This window comes from Podarcis bocagei (genome assembly GCF_964188305.1).
Source record: "Podarcis bocagei genome assembly, chromosome: 5".
Lineage (NCBI taxonomy): Eukaryota > Metazoa > Chordata > Lepidosauria > Squamata > Lacertidae > Podarcis > Podarcis bocagei.
In genome coordinates this window covers 12,128,078-12,153,914 of record NC_138129.1, presented here as the reverse complement: position 1 = coordinate 12,153,914, position 25,837 = coordinate 12,128,078, and the positions used below count along the sequence as shown (strand labels likewise).

General features: G+C 45.7%; 1 protein-coding gene across 8 annotated transcripts in view; it reads left to right on the top strand.

Annotated features, from left to right (window-relative positions):
* CDH4 (cadherin 4) overlaps nt 1-25,837 on the top strand; it is an 828,450-nt gene that overhangs the window by 776,772 nt on the left and 25,841 nt on the right. For all 8 annotated transcript variants that reach the window (XM_081196108.1, XM_081196107.1, XM_081196113.1 and 5 more), the window contains 3 exons: nt 7,411-7,596; nt 18,192-18,445; nt 24,265-24,407. In XM_081196108.1, the coding sequence (XP_081052234.1) occupies nt 7,411-7,596; nt 18,192-18,445; nt 24,265-24,407 (583 nt within the window). The remainder of the gene's footprint in view (nt 1-7,410; nt 7,597-18,191; nt 18,446-24,264; nt 24,408-25,837) is intronic.

The window sequence follows — 25,837 nt, the reverse complement described above, 5'->3', positions numbered from 1 at the left end:
GGTGATGAGTAAGTGGCCAACCACGGGACGCGGGTGGCGCTGTGGGTAAAAGCCTCAGCGCCTAGGGCTTGCCGATCGAAAGGTCGGCGGTTCGAATCCCCGCGGCGGGGTGCGCTCCCGCTGCTCGGTCCCAGCGTCTGCCAACCTAGCAGTTCGAAAGCACCCCCGGGTGCAAGTAGATAAATAGGTACCGCTTACCAGCGGGAAGGTAAACGGCGTTCCGTGTGCTGCGCTGGCTCGCCAGATGCAGCTTTGTCACGCTGGCCACGTGACCCGGAAGTGTCTCCGGACAGCGCTGGCCCACGGCCTATAGAGTGAGATGGGCGCACAAACCCCAGAGTCTGTCAAGACTGGCCCGTTCGGGCAGGGGTACCTTTACCTTTACCTTTAAGTGGCCAACCTATCCTGATTTGCTTGTGCAACGCTTCCACGGTGCTAACGCTATGACTGTTCTTTAAGGAGCATTTGTTCTGATTTGTTTGCGGGGTGGTTACATGACAATGAACATCCATCCTTTTTTGCTTGTGTGGTGCTTATGCTTCTTCCCAATCATTCAGCACACACTTTTCAATGCATTTCTCGATCATTTCTGTAACTGGAAAGAGTAATAAAACAACAACAACAAGTGAATCGGCTGTGCCATAGAACTCTTTAATCCACTTTACTGGGGCTAACCTGAATTTTCAAAATGTTTTTGAATCCTTCCGACACAACAGTGACAGTCTGGAGTCCGCCTAAGAATACACAGCTGCACACTTAGGATGGGATATCCTTTCATCCAAAACAATCCATCTGGAGTCACTACTACTTCCTGGGTCGGCATTTAGGGTCCCCCCAAAAGGGTTAGAATCCTCATCTTCCTTGAAGGGGGTGGGGGGGTGAAGATTATCCACTTACTATGACTGCACCAGCCTAATGCATGCTTCATCCAACTCAAGTGTTATGGGATAGCTATTGTGCTTAAAGTGATCTTGAGGGTGTGCTCTCAGCGAAGGACGAAACTGAAAATGCATTCCGCTCCGAGCACAGATAAAAGCAATCTTATCTTAGAGTGTATACTTCAGCAAGTTTTCATGTACAGATTTAATACTGATTCCTGCTACTTCTGGACATTTTTCCAATAACTTTTGACACTTTGGAACGCATTCTCTGTGATTCTGTTACTTCACAGCAATAGACTTACATTTTCTAAATAACTTCTTCTGGAGCAGGGACAGGGACCCTCCAGATCTTGCAGGACTACAACTCCCACCTGACTGTTCACCATGCTGGCAGGGGCTGATGGGACTTGGTTGTCCAATGACCTCTGGAGGGCCACAGGTTTCCTACCCCATTCTAGAGGTTAAAAGGAATGCTTAGAAATTCTCCAAATTCTCAGTCCAAAATGCACTCGAGACTACTGTTCTTTTTGGTCTGTTGTGTTTGCCGGGAGCAAATAAAAACCCACAAAAACATAATTGTAGAATAATGTGCTTAATTTGCACAACATATTCCTGTCTCAGTTTATTTTGGTTACCTTGGTGCAGAAACTGGATTTTGCTTGAAATCAAGGGAAGATTTCATCGACCATAGCATCCTTCTGGACCGTCTTGAGGGGCTGGGAGCTGGGGGCACTGTTATACAGTGGTTCCGCTCCTTCCTCCTGGGCCGTGTTCAGAAAGTGGTGGTGGGGGATGAGTGTTCAGACCCCTGGGCTCTCACTTGTGGGGTGCCTCAGGGTTCTGTCCTCTCCCCCATGCTTTTCAACATTTACATGCGGCCGCTGGGAGAGATCATCAGGAGGTTTGGGCTGCGTGTTCATCAGTATGCGGATGATACCCAGCTCTACCTCTCTTTTAAATCAGAACCAGTGAAGGCGGTGAAGGTCCTGTGTGAGTGTCTGGACGCGGTTGGAGGATGGATGGCGGCTAACAGATTGAGGTTGAATCCTGACAAGACAGAAGTACTGTTTTTGGGGGACAGGAGGCGGGCAGGTGTGGAGGATTCCCTGGTCCTGAATGGGGTAACTGTGCCCCTGAAGGACCAGGTGCGCAGCCTGGGAGTCATTTTGGACTCACAGCTGTCCATGGAGGCACAGGTCAAATCTGTGTCCAGGGCAGCTGTTTACCAGCTCCATCTGGTACGTAGGCTGAAACCCTATCTGCCTGCGGACTGTCTCGCCAGAGTGGTGCATGCTCTGGTTATCTCCCGCTTGGACTACTGCAATGCACTCTATGTGGGGCTACCTTTGAAGGTGACTCGGAAACTACAACTAATCCAGAATGCGGCAGCTAGACTGGTGACTGGGAGCGGCCGCCGAGACCATATAACACCGGTCTTGAAAGACCTGCATTGGCTCCCAGTACGTTTCCGAGCACAATTCAAAGTGTTGGTGCTGACCTTTAAAGCCCTAAATGGCCTCGGTCCAGTATACCTGAAGGAGCGTCTCCACCCCCATCATTCTGCCTGGACGCTGTGGTCCAGCGCCGAGGGCCTTCTGGCGGTTCCCTCATTGCGAGAAGCAAAGCTACAGGGAACCAGGCAGAGGGCCTTCTCGGTAGTGGCGCCCGCCCTGTGGAACGCCCTTCCAGCAGATGTCAAAGCGATAAACAACTACCTGACATTCAGGAGACATCTTAAGGCAGCCCTGTTCAGGGAAGTTTTTAACGTGTGATATTTTATTGTATTTTTGGTTTTTATGGAAGCCGCCCAGAGTGGCTGGGGAGGCCCAGCCAGATGGGCGGGGTATAAATAATAAATTATTATTATTATTATTATTATTATTATTATTATTATTATTACTACCCATTCGCATGAGGTGCCACAAGACACTTAATCTCAGGGTTGTGGGTTCGAGACCTATATTGAGCAAAAGATTCCTGCATCGCAGGGGGTTGGACTAGATGACCTTTGTGGTCACTTCCAACTCTGTGATTCTACATTGAGCTGGCTACTATATATATATATATATATATATATATATATATATATATATATATATATTTGCTTTCGTAGATTTTCACGGGTACAGGAATGCAGGTTTTGGTGTCTTCGGGTGTCTTCCAGTGTAAGAGTTGGGGTGTCTAGGCGACGTTTCGACGAGGTCTCACTCGTCATCTTCAGGCTGGTGCTTTCGGCTTCTTGTTACTGGAACACAAGAATGCCGTCAAAAAAGAAGAAAAAACTTCCTCTCTTTACCAACACATGAAAGAAACAGGACACGAAATTAATTTTGCAGATTCCAAATTGCTCTTTAACATGGAACATCACCACAAGAGAATAATCATGGAAGCCATCGAGATAGAGAAACACCCTCACAACATGAACAAGCGTGACGACACGTCCCGCCTGCCAGACATCTGGAAATTAGCCCTCCCCACAAAAACCGACACCAGAACCAGAGGCACACAGAACGCCATCTCCAATCAACCACACCAGACCCAAACCCAGACCCTCTCCACAGATAAATTACAGACACCATCCAGTAGCCAAACCATAGTGGCACCTCCGGATGCTGCACCCCCCTGCAATCCCTACACAGATCTGGCTGGCACAGGGCACAAAACCACAGCTCGCCCCTATACACGAAGCCAAGCCAGAGCACAACTAAGTGCAGTACAGCCATCTTCCCAGAAAAACTCTTCACAAGCTCAAGAGGTCAAGATACGAAAGCTTTAGCAACTAATCCACACCTAATGACCCTCCTAAGTGGTACTCAGAATATCACTCAAGAAATCACTCAAGATATCCCTCAAGTAATTAATGAACAAAAGAAGAAAAGGCACACTAACCTGGGAACTTCCTCTCTGCCCAGAACGTTGGAGGCTATACACCACACCCCCTCAACAGTATTTATAGGAACTCAAACACTGAGATCCTGCTCTGTTCCAGTAACAAGAAGCCGAAAGCACCAGCCTGAAGATGACGAGTGAGACCTCGTCGAAACGTCGCCTAGACACCCCAACTCTTACACGGGAAGACACCCGAAGACACCAAAACCTGCATTCCTGTACCCGTGAAAATCTACGAAAGCATATATATATATATATATATTCAAACAGTTCTCACTGAAGCAGCACAATTGGGTTACCCTCCACAATCAAATAATTTTGGGGTGGCTCCTGTTTCACGTTATCCATTCCTCGGGACCGAAACAAAGGTATGTTCGATGAGAAAGCGAACTCAACAAAACCTGAAAACGGAAGCCCCTGCTTGCTTTTTTATTATTCTTATTTTTATCAGATCAGAATTTTAACGTGTCCTCTCCACCCTCACCCCCCGCCAAGAGTTTGCAAGATAAAGATCTTCTATTGTTAAGCCAAAGAGCTCTTAAAGGTCATTGGCACAGGAGCTCCATCACTAAGACTGGGATGAGATCCCATTTTGGATAAATTCACAATTTTTCTTCCTAACAAGATGATAGTATCAGGGCTGGAGCGTACAGGAGTGTTGGGTTACAGATGAAAGGCTATTGTGTTCTCAAAGGCAGACTCTGCGAGTTTCTGTGCAATACACAAGGCTCCAGAAGTCAAGTAGTTTGATGAAAGGGCTTCTCTCTTTATTAGCTTTTGAATACAGATAAAAGTACAGTTTTCCTGTGAAAGTCTAATGCAAGCTTCGAAGGCTTCTCCACCCCCACCCCCTTTTTGTGTGTGCTCACAGCTCTTTGGTACAGCATCTCCTCTGCATGCAAAAGGCCACGGGTTCAATCCCTGGCATCGCCAGATAAGGCTGGGAATGCCTCCCCCCTGAAACTCTGGTGATGTGCTACCCCAGTGTAGACCATACTGAACTTGCTATAAGGTAGCTTCCCAAGTTCCTAAATAGCTCAGTTGGTTAGAGTGAGGGGCACAGGGGCAGTTGCCCCGGGTGCAAAATTGTTTTGTTGTTGTTTAGTCGTTTAATCGTATCCGACTCTTCATGACCCCATGGACCAGAGCACGCCAGTCGTCCCCTTCTCCTTGTGCTCTCCATCTTTCCCAGCATCAGGGTCTTTTCCAGGGAGTCTTCTCTTCTCATGAGGTGGCCAAAGTATTGGAGCCTCAGCTTCACGATCTGTCCTTCCAGTGAGCACTCAGGGCTGATTTCCTTCAGAATGGAGAGGTTTGATCTTCTTGCAGTCCATGGGACTCTCAAGAGTCTCCTCCAGCACCATAATTCAAAAGCATCAATTCTTCGGCGACCAGCCTTCTTTATGGTCCAGCTCTCACTTCCATACATCCCTATTGGGAAAACCATAGCTTTAACTATACGGACCTTTGTTGGCAAGGTGATGTCTCTGCTTTTTAAGATGCTGTCTAGGTTTGTCATTGCTTTTCTCCCAAGAAGCAGGCGTCTTTTAATTTCGTGGCTGCTGTCACCATCTGCAGTGATCATGGAGCCCAAGAAAGTAAAATCTCTCACTGCCTCCATTTCTTCCCCTTCTATTTGCCAGGAGGTGATGGGACCAGTGGCCATGATCTTCATTTTTTTGATGTTGAGCTTCAAACCGTATTTTGCACTCTCCTCTTTCACCCTCATTAAAAGGTTCTTTAATTCCTCCTCACTTTCTGCCAGGGGTGCCAAATTTCAACACCCAATGCTGCCTCAATACAGCTGCACGCTTCCATCGCTGGGCTCCATTGTCTTGAATTCTTCACAGTGCTTTAGCAGAAATGCTCAGAGTTACAGGTTTTTCAGTGCAGTATATTTATTGTGAGCTATATATACAAATATCTACAGGCTATAATACACAAGCAGTTCATACAGTCAAACAGAGTACCTGGCTGCACCTTAAGGCAAATAGGAAGACTTCTAACTCTCTCTCTCTCTCTCTCTCTCTCTCTGACCACACTCCTCTAAGCCACCCATTTGCTGCTGGGAAGGTTTCCCTTTTAAACCAATGACAGCCAATCAACTGTCAGCACATTACTGCTGAGTCATTCTGACCCAGCACTTCCATAGAAAGTATTGCAGGCTGATTGCACCAGCCAGTTGCATCAGCTAGCAAACTCAACCCTGCAGACTTACTATCTCACACAGCATTCTGCGAATCCCGACACTCCATTGAAAATGGCTTCTCCATGCGAACCAGGAAGCAACCCCTCCAGACAATGGGACAATTCTTCATGTCTTATCTCTGCGGCTGCAATCTCCTGAAAGTCGTGGACACTATTAGGCAGTTGAATCTGCATCCGTACTCCCGTCTGTTTTGCTCCCTCCCCGGTGGCATGCTAAGCCATTGGAAGGCAGAAAGGGCAACAGTAGGTGGATCTAGGGCCAATGGCAGGCAGAGGCAACTAATTCTAGCTCCTCCTCCCTACCAACTTCCACAAGAACAACAATGAGAGTAAGGAGGAGGAAGCCTGACAGGTAGAATGACCCTTTGGACTGTGGAATATACTCAGAGTCCTGTAGTGATTTCATGCTCTTTATTGTAGCTTGTAAAACAGTGATTGAATTTCCCCCCAAACCTCAGGCTTTTATATACATTATTTACACAATGCGTCCTGTCTGATTGGCTGGTTCTGCTTCCCTCCTGGAGCCTGATTGGTCTTTTCCTGCAGGCCAATCAGTTGTTGCATTCTATGATCCTACCAGCCTAATAGGCTGATTAACTTCCTCCTGAAACCTGACTGGTCTTTTCCTGCAAGCCAATCAGTTGTTGCATTCTTAGATCCTACTTGCCTATTGTTCTAGGATCTGAGGTTAGTACATAACAGACTGGTTGTAAGTAAGAAGGCTGGCAAGGTGGGACTGGCTGAGGTTGGCATGGCAACGCCCCATTTGGCTTACTGGACCAGCCTCCACTGTATTGTAGTGGGAGATACTGTTACCAGATGACCTGTGGACCTTCTCAGTCTGCTGTTCAGTTGCTGACTATTGATGGCCAACTTCATGGCCCCTCACAGTCTCCCTCCTTGTGGTTCTTTATCTTTAAACCGGGCTTAGCCTTGACAGACCTCCCATTAGAGAACTGTCCTTCAGATGACCATTGAGAGGTTTTCAAGTCACGGTGCCAAATTATGTATTTTATGATAATTACTGTCAATGTTCTTATTTCTTAAGTGTTTTTTAAATATTTCCTTGGTTGTTGTAAACTGTGGTGTCATCATTATGTTGAAGGTTGGTATTGAAAACTCTTAATTAATTAATTTAGCAAAATAAACAGGGGAGGCAGATTGGGAAATGCACTTGCTGCTACTGAATCTCTGTGTTTAACTCTGATTGTTCAGAGCCTCCAAGCGTACAGACAACCAGGTGAACACGCATTAAAGAGACAATACACACACACACTCCAAGAGTTTGCTTGGTTGTCTGAAGAGGGCACTTGAAAAGTAAACACTGGGCCCACACGTTTTCTGTACCATCCCAGTTGGTCTTCCATTATGTGAAGATCCCCAAACACACAAACATGCATGCTTCTAACAGCACTTTCTTTTTCTTTTTCAGTATTCCGGTGAGGTTCCAGAAAACAGAGTGGAAGTTGTGGTCGCTAATTTGACAGTTATGGATAGAGATCAGCCTCACTCGCCCAACTGGAATGCCGTTTACCGGATTATCAGTGGAGATCCTTCTGGTCACTTCACCATCAGGACAGATCCCGTTACCAATGAAGGGTTGGTAACAGTTGTGAGGGTATGTACATTGTGCTGCTCACCTCATTTGGGGCCCCATCCTTCTACTCATCCCATTTGGAGTTCTGTCATGGGCAATTTATTGGAGATTTCTGCCTGTAGAAGAGTTAGTCAAGATCTTCTAATGAAGGGGTCTAGACCATAAAGCACTTTGGCAAGGGTGGAGACCATGGGTGCAACACTCTACCTCCAATTTTTAGCTTGCCCTCAGGGCTTTCCTCAGAACCTGTCCCACCACAGCTCCTCTTCCCAGGCCATGTCTCTCACTGAATAGACCCTTAAATTAGCATGATCAATTCACCCTACTGATTTCAATGGGTCTACATTAACCAAGTCCAACTTTGGATCTAACCAATTCTCCTCAAAACGAGACATTACCAACATCAGTGGCAACTATGCATACCTGATAATATCTCGTTTAAGTTTTAGACCCTGAGCGCAATGCCCATACCATTAACCTGCATGCGGAGGTGATTGTTGCCTTTTGTCTTTCCAAAAAGAAACCCACATTTGCTATTTGTTTGAAAACGCTGCTTAGAAAATCAGCAGCACGGGTCAACACCTTCTCTCCCCGTGTGTTATTATGCACAGAGAACATCAAGCGAATCAGTTAGCAGATAAGATTCCTGCAGCTGTTTTCCATAGAGTCTGTGGCATAGACCATCAAGACAAGAAAGGATGTGCGAATGAATAGGCTGTTCTGATCGGCAAGGACCTGCGCAGTGTGTCCGATACACTGTTCTCGAAAAGAATCTTTTTTGCAAGCATGTTGCTGAGAACAGAGCTTTTTCAATCTTTTGAAAAGTGTGACCTTCCCATAGCAGCAATTTTTTTTAATGTACTATGCTGCGCTGCTAAAGTTGAAAGAGCAGCATTGTGAGAGAGTGATTCATGGGCGAAGAACATTTGCTGCTACCTAACAAACTGCCCTGCCTCCGAATGCAATGCCATCCGTGAAATGCCACAAGGATGGAGGGAGAAGCTTGTGAGCTTGTTCTTGCATTGACCTTGGGGACATTCACGGTTGCTACCTGGTTAAGCAATTATTATTTTTAAAGTCATTTTAACTTGCTCCATCTGTGGTTCCTGCAACCTTCATACACACACACATACCTAAAACCTCATTCCTTTTCATCGCCCTTATCTTGGATTCAATCCATGACCTATAAGACATTCTTCTGTTGCTTGCATCTTTCTTCATCATCAATGGTAGCATTTTACCGATCCATTCAGAATTCTCCCATGGAATCCAACAGCCTTGCTGCCTGAGAATCACTCTCTGACAGGGAAGGGAACCGAGGGCCTGGAGTTTGAATCTGTCTGGCTCTTCAGATGCCCTAAGCCAGGCATCCCCAAACTCGGCCCTCCAGATGTTTTGGGACTACAATTCCCATTGAAGCACGTGAAAGTAAGTGGGTACTTGCTAGATGCAAAATAAGGATCAGGCAGACTCAGCAATGGAGAATAAGAAGATGAGGTTTATTGCCAGGCAATAAGGACCCAGTTTGGAATCTCTTCCAAAAGGAACTGGGACCCCGATTGACAGAAATCCAGAGGTCTTTATACCTGAGCAAATCACAGCAAATCATAGATCATGAGACAACCATGAGGGATTCACAATATTGTCAGCGAGAATCAGCCAATCAGCAAGCTCTTGTCACGCTACCAGCTCCTGGTCAAGCACTGGTCAAGCACAGGGTTCAAGTTCTGCTTTCCAATGCTTGCAGTGACGCTCTGTCTAACCTCTCCCCTAGTTATGACAGGACAGGGAGTTTGGAGATTTTGTGGTTTTGCTCTTCCTGTTCTGTGGATTAATTTAGCCTGTATCTGAGGGGAATTTGTACCAGAATCTCTGATTCACGTCTTCCCCTTGTCCAGGGTACAGGGATGTTTGTAGGGGAAAGGTCGGTTCCTAACTTTGCTGTTCCAAGCAGTTTGCAGTTAGCTAAGGCACAGTTTCCCTTTGATTCAAAATGGATTATAAAATACTGTAAGCCTTGATTATGTGTAAGCATATATGAATATATATTGAATATATTGATTACTGATAACTGATTATATGGATAGCATAGGGGTAGCCCTTCTTCCTTGCCTCACCATTATCCCTGACCACTGGTCCTGTTAGCTAGGGATGATGGGAGTTGTAGTCCCAAAACTTCTGGAGGGCCAAATTTTGGTATGCCTGCCCTAGGCCATGCTCCCTGTCCAAGCAACACCCCTCTCGAGCTCTGCTCCATGTCGCCCTCTAGAGCTTTTGCCAAACTGAATTGTGTCCTTGACCTGTGTTGATGTCTCTTGCTTGCCCAGATGGAGACATGTGTGGAAACCTCTGGTAGAGCATCTGCTTTTTATGCCGAAGGTCCTCGTTGGATAGCTCAGTAGGTTAGAGCACGGTGCTGATAATGGCAAGGTTGCAGGTTTGATCCCCATATGGGACAGGGGGTTGGACTAGATGATCCTCCGGGTCCTTTTCCAGCTCTACAATTCTATGATCCCTGGACTCTCCAGATTGGGCTAGGAAATACTTGCTGCCTGAAACCCTGGAGAGATGCTGTTGCCAGTCAGTGTAAGCAATACTGAACTGAATGGACCAATGGTCTGACTTGCTGTTAAGGCAGCTTCCCATCTTCCCTATGACTTTTGCATGGTTGGAATGCAAGCTACTTCCCAAAGTAAGAGTTACCATACATTGCTCCCCAACTTTTGCCTTTGGTCCCACCCACTATGCGACCCCTGGAAAGTTCTTTATGAGGGAATGTGGCCCTTCAGCTGCAAAGTGGGTCCCTTCTACTCTACTACATAAGGTTTTGGGTGAGATAGTAAGAACTCTTGTTGAAGATTGGGTTACAGCATGTTGCATTTTTCAATTTTCAAATTCCAAAAAGGAGGGGTGCTTAACAAAAGGAAAAAGTTGTAACATGACTTGGGAATTCAAAAGATATTTCAGCTAAATTAATATAATTTAGTTTTGTTTGGTAAATAGGAATGTGTATAAAATTGCATGGAAATTATTAAAAATGATTGCAGAAGCCATCTCAGTTTCTGAGTTGATCTGGAATGTCCTGGTTTTCCTTCTACCTCCCCTCCATGTCTCGGAGAACAATCAAAAGAAGTGTAGGTGTCATCCACACTGGTGGCTATCACTACATTTTGTAGGAGAGTGGATTTCACAGTTTAGATCTTTGCCACGTGAAGAAATACTTCCTTTAATCTGCCCTGAATTTCCCACCATTTATCTTCGTTGAATAGCCTCAAGTTCTAATGTTGTAAGAGATGGAGGAAATCTCCCGCCTGCCCTCTTAGTCCACAATACATAATATTATACAGCTCTATCATGTTGTCCCTCTCTTGCCTTTTTCTGAAGGAAAAAGCACCAAACGTCATAACTTTTCCTCAACAGGGGAATTTCTACAGCCCCTTGATCATTTTTGCTGCCCCTTTCTGGCATCTTGAGTTCATCAAGCCTTGCCTTCATCCCCATTTAGAGGCCTCGTGCCAGAAACGGGAACAAGAAATCATCCTTGAAATTAGGATGAAAGCCACTTTTTCTGTTATATATGATATATAACATATATATTTGCATATATAACAGTCAAAAAAATTCCATGCTTTGTTCGCCCACCCTTAATAAAAGGACTTACCGCACTTTTCCGTGTATAAGATGAGGTTTTTTTCTTTAAAAATTGTGCTAAAAAGTGGGGGTCGTCTTATACATGGGTAGTGCATAGGGTGGACGTTTGATTGGTTGCTGCCAAGGCTGCCAGCGGCTATTGTGCGTGTTATTGGTTGCTGAGTTAATGGGTGGTGTTGATTGGCTGACGTTCTGGCAGTTGGGTGGGCGATTGGCAGCTTCTGCCGGTGATGGGACAGACGGGAGGTGTATTTAGTGATGTGCACAGGTGAGCGACTTTCATCAATCCCCCCTAAAAAAAAGGCTCAACAACTCTGTGCCATCTCCCTCCATTTTCTTAAATTTGAGTCCCCCCAAATAGGGGTCATCTTATACATGGGGTCGTCTTATAGACAGAAAAGTACGGTATTTACTAGCGTTCGTCAGAAGTTTTTTATATTAGGGATTGTTTCTTCCAGTTCACACTTCACCCAATTTTGGAGTGAAGTCCTTAATCCAAAAGAGAAGGGCAAAGAAGTATAATTGGAGCAAAGTTAACGTACATATCAATTTGTAGATTAGCTAAAATAATGAACAAATGTACCTTATCACAGTGAAATCCCTGGCAAAAATGTGTATATTAGGCAAAGAGTAGAGTGGTACCCCGGGTTAAGTACTTAATTCGTTCCGGAGGTCCGTTCTTAAGCTGAAACTGTTCTTAACCTGAAGCACCACTTTAGCTAATGGGGCCTCCTGCTGCCGCCGGAACCCGATTTCTGTTCTTAACCTGAAGCACTATTTCTGGGTTAGAAGAGTCTGTAACCTGAAGCATATGTAACCCGAGGTACCACTGTACTGGTTAGAGCGTTGGACCATGTAATGGGAATTGGGGTTGCTTGTGCGTAAACTGCAAACTGCTCCAAGCTAGCCGTATAGCTAAAACTTTCCCTGGTTTGACAGCCCTTGAAACGCAACTGTCTTAGTCACTGGCAGAATCCGTCAGTGGGCGGGACCTAAATTTCTTCCAACATAAAAGTTGCTTGACTCCAAGTCTCCTCCTAGATTCTCTGCGTGGAAGCCTTCTGTGCAGCGTGGGCGTGCCAAGCGGAGGTCCTGTGCTCTCTCCGCTTATCTCACTGGAACAGTCTCTGAGCCTCCCCTCCGCCTTACTCTCAGCCTCCCCTTTCTCCCTGGTGTCCCCTGGATTTCTTTCCCCCGTGGAAGCTCTCTCTCTCCTTGCTAGTTCCCTCCCCTGCATCACTGGAGCGACTTTCCTCTCCTCTTCCCTCTGATGGCAGTTCCCTGACAGACCAGGCCCTGGGAGACTAGGATTCAAATCCTCACTGAGCCTTGCAGCTCACTGAATGAACTAGTCCCAGTCTCTCAGCCAGACCTACCACACAGGGCTGTTGTGAGAATAAAAGTAGGAGGGAGAGGACAATGTACACCACCCTGAGGTCACTGGAAGAAAGGCAGGATATAAATATAATGAATAGTAAATAAATTTAAAAGCCTTAAATAAATAGAAACGTGTCCATGAGGAGAACAAAAGTAAATGGATGCAGGAAAGGCAAAATAAAAAAAAAGCAGAGAGAAATCTAAATTGACAAATTTGCTGTGGGGTTGAGGACCCAGCATATCCCAAACAGCTGGATGGCGCACTTTGAAAAATCACATCAGTCAAAGAACTCTTCAGAGACTTGCTGGACCCCTCACTTAAACCTGTGTAGCTGCAGCCCTTTTAACTGGCTTTCACTGTAAGTTTGTCTTCCACGCGAACTTTGTGCGCCGAGAGGCAACGAATGATGTACAATTTCAATTTTGTTTTTTCATCTCAATGAAAGCTATTTCCTTGGTGGCGCAAGATACTTATCTCCCTCGCAAGCCTTGTAAAAGGGTGGGGGTGGGGATGAGGAGGAGAGGGGAGTCTGGCTTTTCCATTCCACGTAGGGCCTACACAGACTCTCCGAGTGCTGCAATAGGTACACTGCGGCATCTGACTCAATAAAATGTTAATATGAACCCTACGTGGATTACAGAAATGGTTTTGAAATGGAGGCATTCTCCTGACATAACAGCGAGAAGTTGCAGCCTGTTCCCGATAGTTAAAGATGCCTTTAGAACAAAAAGGTACATTATTATTATTATTATTATTATTATTATTATTATTATTATTATATATTATGTCAGGGAACTGACATCGGAGCTAGAGGTGGAGGGAAGGCTCTCAAATGATGCTGGAGAAGGGCCCAGCAGGGAGAGAGGCAGCTCAACAGATGGGGAAGCAAATCAGCGCAACACCAGGAATAAAGGGGGGCAGATGGGGGAATCGACGAGAGGGCTCCAGGACTCTTCACCGGACACCAGCGGGGAGAGCACGGGTCCTCCGCTACCCACACCCTCCCTGCGCAGAAGACTTCCGCGCAGGGAGAGTAGGAGGAGACTTGGCGTCAAACAACTTTTATGTTGGAAAAGGTTTAAGAAACGCCCACTGACGGATTCTGCTAGCGACTGAGGCAGCCACGAAGTGAAGGGCTGTCCAGACAGAAAGGTTTAACCAGGCAACATAGCCAGGAGAGGCGGCAACTTACGCACGAGCAACCCATACTCATTACATATTTATATATATTGTAATAATAAAATAATAACTCTCAGACATAGCCCGATTTATCTACATTATGTGCTCTCAGTTCCACTAGTAAGAGGTCATAGCAATCCTCTCAAACTCCAAAGCCACTAGGAAGGACCTGTCTAAGCTTTTAGAGACACAATGAAATAATATGCAATAAACAGAGGATCTGAGCGACAATGGGACAAAATGTATAGTCGACTTATCATAAACATTCAGCCCAAAGCTTTAATTTCTCAAAGGGTTTCCTCACATTTGGCAGGGGGGGTTGTTGGCCCGAAGCAGGGAAATTATGGACATATTATTATTATTATTATTATTATTATTATTATTATTATTATGAAAATTATGCTTGCCCTCCATGAGACCAAACATGGGACATTGTCGTAGGCTGAGTCAGACCATTGGTCCATCCAACTCAATGATGTCTACACAGACTGGCAGTAGCTCTCCAGGTCTTCAGACAATGGACATTCTCAGCCCCTACCTAAAGAAGCCAAGGACCTTTAGTGTGTGATGCAGATGCTCCACCACTTTGTTGTGGTCCTTCTGGGTACCACAAGGATGTTGACAAGGTGGGATGTGTGCAGAGGAGAGCAACCAAGATGATCGAGGCTCTGGTAACTAAGCCTTCTAAGGGACTGTTGAAGAAGCTAGGTTTGTTTAGCCTGGAAAAGAGGAGGCTGAGAGAAGACATGATAGCCATCTTCAAATATCTCAAGGGCTGTCACAGAGGGAAGAGGGAACAAGCTTGTGTTCTCCTGCTCTGGAGGGTAGGACTCAAACCAATGGCTTCAAGTTGCAAGAAAGGAGATTTCGACTACACATCAGGAAGAAATTTCTGACAGTAAGAACTGTTTGACAGTGGAACAGATTCCCTTGGAAGATGGTGGACTCTCCTTCCTTGGAGGTTCTTAAGCAGAGGTTGAACGGCCATCTGTCTTGGATGCTTCAGTTGAGATTCCTGCATTGCAGGGGGTTGGACCACTAAATGACCCTTGGGGTCCCTTCCAACTGTACTATTCTATGATTCAGGCTGCAGACTGTGTTCATATTATTGGACCTTCTCCATGTAGAAAACTCTCTGCTACTAATTACCAATTACTGGCATAGGTAAAAGCTAAAGGGACCCCTGACCGTTAGGTCCAGTCGTGACCGACTCTGGGGTTGTGGTGCTCATCTCGCTTTATTGGCCGAGGGAGCCGGCGTACAGCTTCTGGGTTATGTGGCCAGCATGACTAAGCTGCTTCTAGCAAACCAAAGCAGCGCACGGAAACACCGTTTGCCTTCCCGCCAGAGTGGTACCTTTTTATCTACTTGCACTTTGACGCGCTTTCGAACTGCTAGGTGGGCAGGAGCAGGGACCGAGCAACGGGAGCTCATCCCGTCATGGGGATTCGAACCGCCGACCTTCTGATCGGCAAGCCCTAGACTCTGTGGTTTAGACCACAGCACCACCCGTGTCCCATAGACATACTAGCATAGACTGGAGCAAAGTACCATGAAGTTTTCAACAGGGGTCACCAACGCAGTGCCCATTGGTGCTAGTGTGCTTGCCAGTGCTTCTGGTGGCCTTACTATACATTTCCTCAAAAGTCCATAGTGCTTGAGAGACGCTTTGCTCTTCCTGCTCGGTTCCTGTTTGCACTGGCTCTGCCTCTCCTACATTGAACATGTCCCCTTAGGCATACCCACATTTCATTGAGTGCCAAGACTGGGAACCCACCCTCTCAGATCTTTGAAACACAGGAGAGGTGCAAAGGGCTTCTCCCTGTGGGTGAGCAATGTGATAGATTATGAACGTGCTGCAATTCCCAGAGTAGCTTAACATTCAATCCCTCTTCCCAGGGAGCTCTGGAAATTGTAGCTCTGGGAGGGGAATAAGGGGGTCCTTTGGGGGAAACCATGGCAGTTTGAAGTGGCATAAGAGTGCTTTCTATGTATGTTATAGGAGAGTTTACTCAGGCCATAGTAGGCTATCAAACCCTATATTCCATTCAGTGTCTCCAGCTGAACTGTTTCAGCAAATTCTATTTTGATAACTCCACTCAAGGTTAACCAAAGCAGGGGGGAGAGAAATTAAACCTTTCCTCCTGAGATGTTTTACTTGCAGTAAGCTATTCTTTCTTAAATGCCTCCTAGCCATGTAACTTTTGTTTTCAGTGCCTGACATAACAGCACCGTTCTGGCCCCTTGAGATGTGAACTAATAAATATTAGAGAAAGCTTACTTAATCTTCGCCGGTCTGTTCAAACGTGCCACCACCAAGTTTTTATTAAGCCATGTGTTCATAGTGAATATCCTGTGTTCTGCTCTGAGCTCCTGAGTGTTGAAGAAGATAGTAGATAGATAGATTTGTATGCTTTCTGACTTCTGACAGTGCAAGTGTACAGGTTGGGTTCTGACTATTAAGCCCTATGACATAAATGTATCAGGAATTAGGTAGCCAGCAAATTGGTGGATAACGCACAAAATATATTGGGGGACACACAGCAGGAACAAAGTGCATTTCAAGGGTGGTGTGGAAGCTTTGTCTCACAGGTTAAACGTCTAAGTAGAGAAGTGATATCTATCATATTAACACTTCCATCTTAAATATGTTGGGGTGAGCGACTTGTCTGGCACTGCCTCTGTGGATCTGGCACATTTAAATAGGCTAAAGTCCTTATGTGTGGTTATGCGTGCAGTATTCCCACTGAAAGGATGATTCAGATCTTAGCCCTGGTCTTCTGTAACTCAGATTAACCCCCAGGTTGGGAGCCCAGATGTAAAAAGAAGGTTCCCTGAGAAATCTGAAATTACACTGGTAAAAGAGTTGCGCATTACTATGACCACCATTTCAGTCCTATTTAGATTTGCACAGAATTATGACAAAAGGGTTTCTTGATTTTCACCATTATCATAATCATCATCAGAGGGACAATTTAGACATCGGCAGTGATAGCTGTACTATTTAGACAGGCCTACATAATATGATTTCCACCCCTTTTAACCAATCAGTATCCACTAGTATTTAATTGATTTTTTTATGGATATATGTTTTATTGATTTTGGGGGGTGGGGAAACATAAGCCATCTTAGTATGAAAGCATGGATAATAAAATAAATAAATATTAATAGTATTTGTGGCAAATCAAGCTTTCTGCAAAGTGCAGGCAACCATGTGTTATTAGTTATCTGAGTGACCAAATGGTTTTTATATAAGTTTGAATTCAATTCTTTGTTTAATGCATGTTTTCTGTCATTCTTATGTTGCTTAGGTAATTTTTTCTTTGTGCAGTATATAAATTTGTTACACAAATCCTAACAGTAATGATTATTGATACTACTATTGTGACGCTGCAGTTCAATCAGCTATGCCAGATAAAGCTGGCTGTGTGTTCTATCTTGCTTCTAAGGGTTTATGCAGACAATCAATAATATGTGCAAAAATGCATACTATAGGCATTTTACTGAATGCACACTATTTTGATAGTTTTATTTTGTTAGTATTTTGCTTTGTATTGCTTTGTTTGGCAGAGCACTTGAAGAGCCATCACTTGTTTTTGAAATAAATATGAATCGCCCTTTAAGGGTGCCACTAGACATATTTTTATCCATCCTGCAACAGGCTAATATGGCAGGCCACAAGAAACAGCATCACTGGGCAGATGACAGAGCTTAGGATTCCAGCAGGACCCACATCAGATGCCTGCCTTACTCCCCCATTTTAGGGAGGGGAAAAGGTCATTGCTGCATAGCTAGGTCTGGGAGCCACCAGTTACTTTTCCCACAATGTCTCCAACATAGTCTCACTCCAATGGCATTGTGGGGAAATGAAAACAGCAGCTGACAGTCACCCGACACTCACTGCAGCACTGCTGTTGTCTTGTGGCACCACAACCACCACCTAGGACTGCTAAGGCAGAAGGGTGCCCAGCAGGGATTATTTGGCGACTACCCCCACAAACCTAGAGCTATATCTGCCTTTGGAAGCCTTTCCCAAGACACTTAAGTTGTGGGATGCAGGGAAAGCATCTATCCAGACCAGACAGCGTACTGTAGGTCATGTTATTCTGAAGTGCTGTCTTCCAGCATTCTGGAGGAGTGACAGTCCCACATCAGCTAAAGCAATTTGACCATGTGACAAATGCAGGTACTCAACCATGAGGGACACGTGCCAAGTAAACAGTCAAGTTTGTTTTGCCATTAAAAAGGCGTTCTTTCAAAATGACCGTGGCTATTGCCCTTGAAAGTTAAAATGTGCCTCTGAAATGCCCGTGAGATAATGAGGTAGCTAGTGATTATCATATTTCCAGTCTGTAGTTCACGTGCACAGCTTTTCTGTCTCTTTTGTGTATTTCTTTGCATTTGCTAGGAAGTTGACTATGAGATGAACAGAGCCTTTATGCTGACAGTGATGGTGTCCAACCAAGCTCCCCTGGCCAGCGGGATCCAAATGTCCTTCCAGTCTACTGCAGGAGTCACCATTTCTGTCACCGATGTCAATGAACCACCCTACTTCCCCACAAACCACAAGCTCATCAGGCTGGAGGAAGGAGTACCTACGGGGACGGCATTGATGACTTTTTCAGCTGTGGATCCTGACCGGTTCATGCAGCAAGCTGTAAGGTGAGAAGGAACCACCAATCTAAAGCAAGGATGTGCATTGCATTTCCTTAGAAAATACCAGGGAAGAAGGGGCGCTGTCTGTTTGTCTATATGGATGCTGAAGATAATTTAGCACATGGTGTGCCTCGAATCTGGGTTTGTGATTCAAGGACCCGCCACCCGCTTGGGGATAAGAAAGACACATGGACACAGTATATTAGGTTAAAGGGCTATAAAAGGCCACAACTATTGATTACAGCATGTAAGAGGTATTGGCTTAGGCATTGAATAAAACAACAGAGCGTGACTCCACCCCCTCAGGGAGGGGTGAGTCTATCCCACCAGTGGGAGGAGCCTCTTGATGCAAATACAACTGAAAGCTCTCCCTGATGTCACCAGGGGTCGTGCCATAAGGCCCTAGCCACCAGCAAGGGCGTCGGACAGGATCCACGACCGCCGGATTCCTTTACCGGAATACCCATAAAGTGGAGGGGTAGGCGATGGCCACACCCTGCCCTCCAATACACAAACATATTCCAATTCCACCAGCAAGGGCATCGGACAGGATCCACGACCGCCGGATTCCTTTACCGGAATACCCATAAAGTGGAGGGGTAGGCGATGGCCACACCCTGCCCTCCAATACACAAACATATTCCAATGCCTAACCACCAATACCTAAAAGTTGTGATGATTTGCTACGAGGTAGGCAAAAACCAAGTGGCCGGTGCCAATTTGCCTGTTGGATAAAAATTCCTACCAGGCCCCTTGGACAACCAAGGCGATCAACCACAGGTCCATAGCAATGTCAAGAAACAAGCAGTGAACTAAAAGGAGGGTGGGTGGGTGATCCGAAGAAAACCAGCAGCGGAATGAAAGGGAAGTGCTGCTGCAGCCACGTTTGAGCGGCAAAACCCTGCCCCCAAGCCTCCACCTGGTTGGTTGGCTACCTGGGGGTGTGGCACGGTAGCCAGGCCAGCTGGGCAGGGGGCGTTCCAGCCCCCTGCCAACGCGGGAAACGGCTCCTGCTCACAACTCCTCCCCTCTGTAAGGAGGAGAGGCTTTTGTGACCTAGATGTTTGCAGTGTAGTCAATTCTACCATGGTGATAAAATGCTCTGGGCTAAACTCTCTGAATACAGGGTAACATTATCATAGGATCACCCTGCTAAGAGGATTTTTTTTTTTTTACGATACATCATGTGCAGATGTGGAGGGAAATATCTGCAAGAATATATATTATAGGGATAGCCAACATGGTGCCTTCGATTTATTGCTGGACTCCCATTGATCATGCTGGTTGGGAATGATGGGAGTTAGAGTCAAATAGGCACCATGTTGGTTGCTGGTGACTTGTGAAAGTCAGTTGGTAGTTTACCACACCTCAACCTGAGTGATGTATCAGCCAAGCCCTGGTTGAGTCTTCAGAAGTTTCCTGTTCCCAGCAGACAGCTTCTTCCAGAGTCCCCAGTTAAGGGGGAAACTCCTCTCCCACATGGTTCAAAATAAGAAGGTGTTTATTGTCTCCAGACACAAGACACAGCTAAATACTACTACCTACAGAGATGCTTGTACTCACAGAACAATTGTTATTGCATGGTGTTGAATTCCACCTATCGTGTATTAATTGCCCCATACTTTTTCATGTGCCTTTCTCATAATGCTAGAACTCGGGGTCATCCGATGAAGTTGGAGGTTGGAAGATTCAGGACAGACACAGGAAAGTGTAAATAAAAAAATTCCTCCCAGTAGCACCTTAAAGACCAACTAAGTTAGTTCTTGGTATGAGCTTTCGTGTGCATGCACACTTCTTCAGATACACTGAAACAGAAGTTGTATCTGTGTATCTGAAGAAGTGTGCATGCACACGAAAGCTCATACCAAGAACTAACTTAGTTGGTCTTTAAGGTGCTACTGGAAGGAATTTTTTTATTTTGACTATGGCAGACCAACACGGCTACCTATCTGTAACAGGAAAGTGTAGTTATACCAGCTCGTAGTTAAACCATGACCACCATCTTTAAAGGAGGATTGGACAAAATCATGGAGGATTAGGCTACCAGTGGCTACTAGCCATGAAGGCTATGCTCTGCCTTTGTGGTCGGAGACAATATGCCTTTGAATACCAGCTTCTGGGAATTGCAGGTGGGGACAATGCTGTTGTGCTTCCCTGTCAGGAGCTGGGCAGAGGAGGAGGAATGGTGGAGACCGCCTCCCCATCTTCCTCCAGGGAGGAGGAAGAGGAAGACAGTATAGACTTGCAACATAGGTTTGCGGGAGGTCTCAGCTCAGAAGCAAATGAAGGGGGAAGTTGGGAAATAATGGGAGAGGAGAAGCAGACAGAGCCAGAGCAGAAACTAGCTTACATGTTGTCACTAGAAAGCATTCCAGACCCAGCATCTTGCAGATCCTGGTGAGCCTTAAAAGTAGGAGAGCAAAGAGCTCAAAGATTGATGGTCGTAGCCGCACCCATAGAGCAGGTAGTGACTAATAAGGAAAAGGGAGAGAAGTGGGGGGTGGAGATTCACTCGGGACAACGCCATTATCCAAGAGGCTGGGTTCTATAGCCTCTCTCTGTAAAGTTTGAAATAAAAAAGGATGGTAAGAAACTTTTCCTTGTCTTTATACTTTCCCGGGCAACTAGCCGGGAGCTGCTGACAGCATCCTGACATTCCCATAGCCATCTGGTTAGCCACTGTGAGAACAGAGAGCTGGGCTTCATGGGTCTTTGGTCTGATCCGGCAGTCTCTTCTTACCTTCTCATGCTCTGTGGTGGCTGAGAGACACATATACTCCAGAGACAAGAGTGCCACTGAACCATCCGTTTGAGCTGCTGACTGCAACCCAACGCACAGCTGGGTGAGCTTAAATACCATTTGAATGAGAAGGACCCGTGTTCTCCACAGTACGCTCAGCTGAGTCCTAAGGAAAAGGGGGTTTCTAACTCTCCTCCCTGCCTCCCAGCCTCACTGGTTATCTGTCTGCTCCTTTATTGCAAATGCTAGATATATTTGGCATAGCAGGAGGGCACACTGTGGAACAAGAGCCGGGGCCAATTAAACTTACATCACTTGTGACATTTTATAATCATTAGAGGGTTGAGATATTTCACCTGGGATGGAGCTGTCTGGAGCAGAAAATGACGGTGGTTACTCACTGCCTCTGCCTGTTGGCTTTGGACAGGCAGTGAAACCTTTAAGGACAGAGGGAATGTCTCAGCTAACAAGGCAATTTTTCTTAGTTGTTTCATTCTGAAGCTCCCGGGCTTTTGAAGGGTGCTTATTTCCCTTCCTCGCTCGTAGCGGCACTGAGGTGTGCAGACGGAAAACTGTTTGCCTTCCGATCAAATGCAGGCTGTACATCCCAGCTGTGTGGAGTGGGAAAGACCCAGCTTAGGATTTTCTGGTCCAAGAGCAGAAGAACAATTGGGTGGTGGTGCTATTGCCTGGGTGGCTTTCCTTCCGCTTGCAAGCTTCCGTGCTAGAAGGCCTGTGTGTCTCTTTCGTTGTTTGTGGCTGATTTTCCCAGCCATGTTCCACAGGTCCAATTCAAGTGGCACAGTCGAAACAGCAAAAAAAAGGGGCAACAGTTTAATTCCCCATAAGTTCAGTGATTCTTGCTGGCCCTTCTAGTCCAGAATCCTGTTCTCACAATGCCCATGAGAACCCCTGAGTGCAACAGCGATCTCCCCTCCGGTAGCTTCCAGCAACTGCAGTGTGAGAAGACAGGCGTTGTGGCTAATAGCCATGGGTAGCCTTATCTTCCATGAATTGCCTAATTTTCTTCGAAAGCTATCCAGGTTGTTGGCCATCAAGATGGAGAAGTATTTCCTTTTTTGTGTCCTGAGTCTTCTGCTTCATTGAATGTCCACGAGTTCTAATAAAGAGTGTCTGGAAATGCATGCATTTTTATTTTTCTAGATGAAAGTTCTGGATTATTATTTTTTCCATTTTCCTTTCCTTCGATTTGAACAGTCTTGATCAGGATCCTTTGCTGCATCTCTTCATGTATTAACTAGGGGTGGGCAATATATCATTGAATACCGCTTTGAAGTCCATATTGTGATGTCGGTTTCATAATTTTTAACCTGGCAATATATTGTGAATCATGGTGTGTGTGCGCGTGCGCTATGCAAAAATCACAACGTGGGGAAAACTGTGAAGCCAGCCAATGCCTCTACATAGCTCCATCCTTATTGTAGACATTGTGATATATCAGTATATCGCAATCATATACAGGTCGTGCCCATTTCATACCACATATATTACTGTTCATATATTACTAAATAATGCTTTTACTACCACTAGCATGGCAGTATCCATGACATAAGCAGCACTTACCACAGGTGTCAGGGACCGTGCTGAGGAGGGCTACACTGAGGAGGAATGGTGGGAGCCCCCCCTCCCCTTGATCCTGAATCTTCCCAGGAGCAGGAGGACAGCATAGATTTGGAACAGTGGTTTGCAGAGGGGCATAGTTCAGAAGGCAGAAGCTGGGAAATACTGGATGGGGAACAGCTAGGAGAAGAAACACTGGAAGAGAGAGAGTTAACAGATTGATTCACAGTCTCTGGATAGCATTCCTCTGCTCAGCCCAAGTTCGAGAAGAACTCAGAAAGTCTCAGAACAGAAAGCACAGAAGGTACAAGATGAGATTACAAGACGTAGGAGTGACGTAGATTAATAGGGACAGAGTGGGGAGTGTCCCTTAATTGGGAGCACTGCCATTCTAGGTAGACAGGTTCTTTGTCTCTCACTGTGATTATTAAAGTATCTAACTGGTAAGACGTTCCTTTCGTTTGATCACTTCTTATTTACTGCCACGGGGGAGGAAGCCAGTTGCCCCGAAGCCTGACAACAGGGCATGAAGACCTGGAAAATTGTGCAGTTACAGAGGTCAAAATAAGAATTGCCAAACATTTATAGGGCCCTTTTTTGTCAATAAAGAGCAAACTGCACATTAGGCATAAGATCCTTTATTGGCTCCCCAAACATTTTCTGTCTTTCTTTTCTTTTAAAATGAGATGCAACCTGAGAATTGTTTCCACATCAAAATTTCAACCTCAGGCTCTTGCTTGCTCTATGGAGGTGGGTGAGGAAAATACATTTCACACAATTTCTCTCTTCAGGGCAGACAGTCATGGGGGAATACAGTTCTGATCTGTGAAGGAGTACAATGAGATAGGAATGGGGGGGTTGATTTATTTCACTTTTAAAGGCAAAGCTACCTAATTTGTGCTTTCCGAAGCAATACACCAACCAAAACACAGCTGTCCTTCGAAATTCACGCTTCTCCCATTTTTGCAATGCAGTTCTCCAGCCAAGTAATGTGTACAAAAATGCATATAGCTAGGGTAAAGTTTGCATTTAAAATTGCATATCTTAGTAAAGATACAAAAATGCATTAAATCAGGAGAAATTCTAGATGAAAATTAGTGCATTGGGATAAACCTGCTCTACAATAGTGGCGAATTTCCACAAGGACTTAAAAAGTAAATGGAAAATGTGGAGAACTGAATTTAGAATTGGAAAAATGAGCAACTGAGAGGAACCAAAATAGAGAGATTCATCCACTCCTTCCCAGCCCTTGCCACAGTTCCAATAAATTGGCAGCTTCCCAGAACTCTGTTGTGTGTGTGTCTTGCAAGTTCCAGTCATGGGGGTCTCTCACACATAACATGCACCTTAGGCCTGACTAAATGTCCAAGTGCTCTTTCGAAATGAAGAGCCAGGAGTCTGAAAACCAAGAATGCCAAAACACTACTCAAGCCTTATTTTCAAGCCATATTCAGGACATGTCATTGGAAGAGACTGCCATGTATTTATTCTCGGCTCTCCGCAGATACTCCAAGCTGTCAGATCCTGCAAACTGGCTGAACATTAATGCCACAAATGGTCAGATCACCACCGCTGCCATCCTTGATCGCGAGTCGGCCTACATTAAGAACAACGTCTACGAGGCTACGTTCCTGGCAGCTGACAACGGTAGGACCAAGCCCTGCATCATCCATGCTTCAATAATACTGTAATGTGATGCATAAATGGGAATGTTGCCCTGACAGAGTTGTCAGGGTAAGTTAGATATATATTTTTCCCCAGGTTTTCAAGTAAAAAAAGCAAAAAAAAAAAGTAGAAAGGGAGAGGAAGGAAGACCTCATGAAGCTGGGACAGGAGATTGCCAGAATAAATTAAATGCGTGAAATTGTCCCGGACTATGATGAAGAAACAAATAGGAGATGGATGGGAGGGAAGATGTAGACTCTCACCATACGTGAGTGTGTAAAACCAGTAGAAAGATGGGGCAGGAGAAATAGGTCATCTGCTGTACGTTTCTTCTCCTTATTATGCTCCAAGCTGAGGACAGAAGAGGAGATGCTCCTTCAGGAAATCAGAAACAATTCGAGGATGAAAGGGAAGGGATTTTATAATCCTATCACCAGGGTTGGGTGTCCATCAATATGCGGATGATACCCAGCTCTACCTCTCTTTCAAATCAGAACTAATGAAGGCGGTGAAGGTCCTGTGTGAGTGTCTGGAGGCAGTTGGAGGATGGATGGCGGCTAACAATTTGAGGTTGAATCCTGACAAGACAGAAGTACAGTGCTACCTCGGGTTACATACGCTTCAGGTTACATAAGCTTCAGGTTACAGATTCCACTAACTCAGAAATAGTACCTCGGGTTAAGAACTTTGCTTCAGGATGAGAACAGAAATTGTGCAGCAGCAGCAGGAGGCCCCATTAGCTAAAGTGCTGCTTGAGATTAAGAACAGTTTCAGGTTAAGAACGGACCTCTGGAATGAATTAAGTACTTAACCCAAGGTACCACTATACTGTTTTTGGGAGACAGGAGGCGGCGGGTATGGAGGACTCCTTGGTCCTGAATGGGGTAACTGTGCCCCTGAAGGACCAGGTGCGCAGCCTGGGAGTCATTTTGGACTCACAGCTGTCCATGGAGGTGCAGGTCAATTCTGTGTCCAGGGCAGCTGTTCAGTTCCATCTGGTACACAGGCTGAGACCCTATCTGCCCACGGACTGTCTCACCAGAGTGGTGCATGCTTTAGTTATCTCTCGCTTGGATTACTGCAATGCACTCTATGTGGGGCTACCTTTGAAGGTGACCCAGAAACTACAACTAATCCAGAATGCGGCAGCTAGACTGGTGACTGGGAGTGGCCGCCGAGACCACATAACACCGGTCTTGAAAGATCTACATTGGCTCCCAGTACGTTTCCAAGCACAATTCAAAGTGCTGCTGCTGACCTTTAAAGCCCTAAATGGCCTCGGTCCAGTATACCTGAAGGAGCGTCTCCACCCCCATTGTTCTGCCAGGACACTGAGGTCCAGCGCCGAGGGCCTTCTGGCGGTCCCGTCACTGCGAGAAGCCAAGTTACAGGGAACCAGGCAGAGGGTCTTC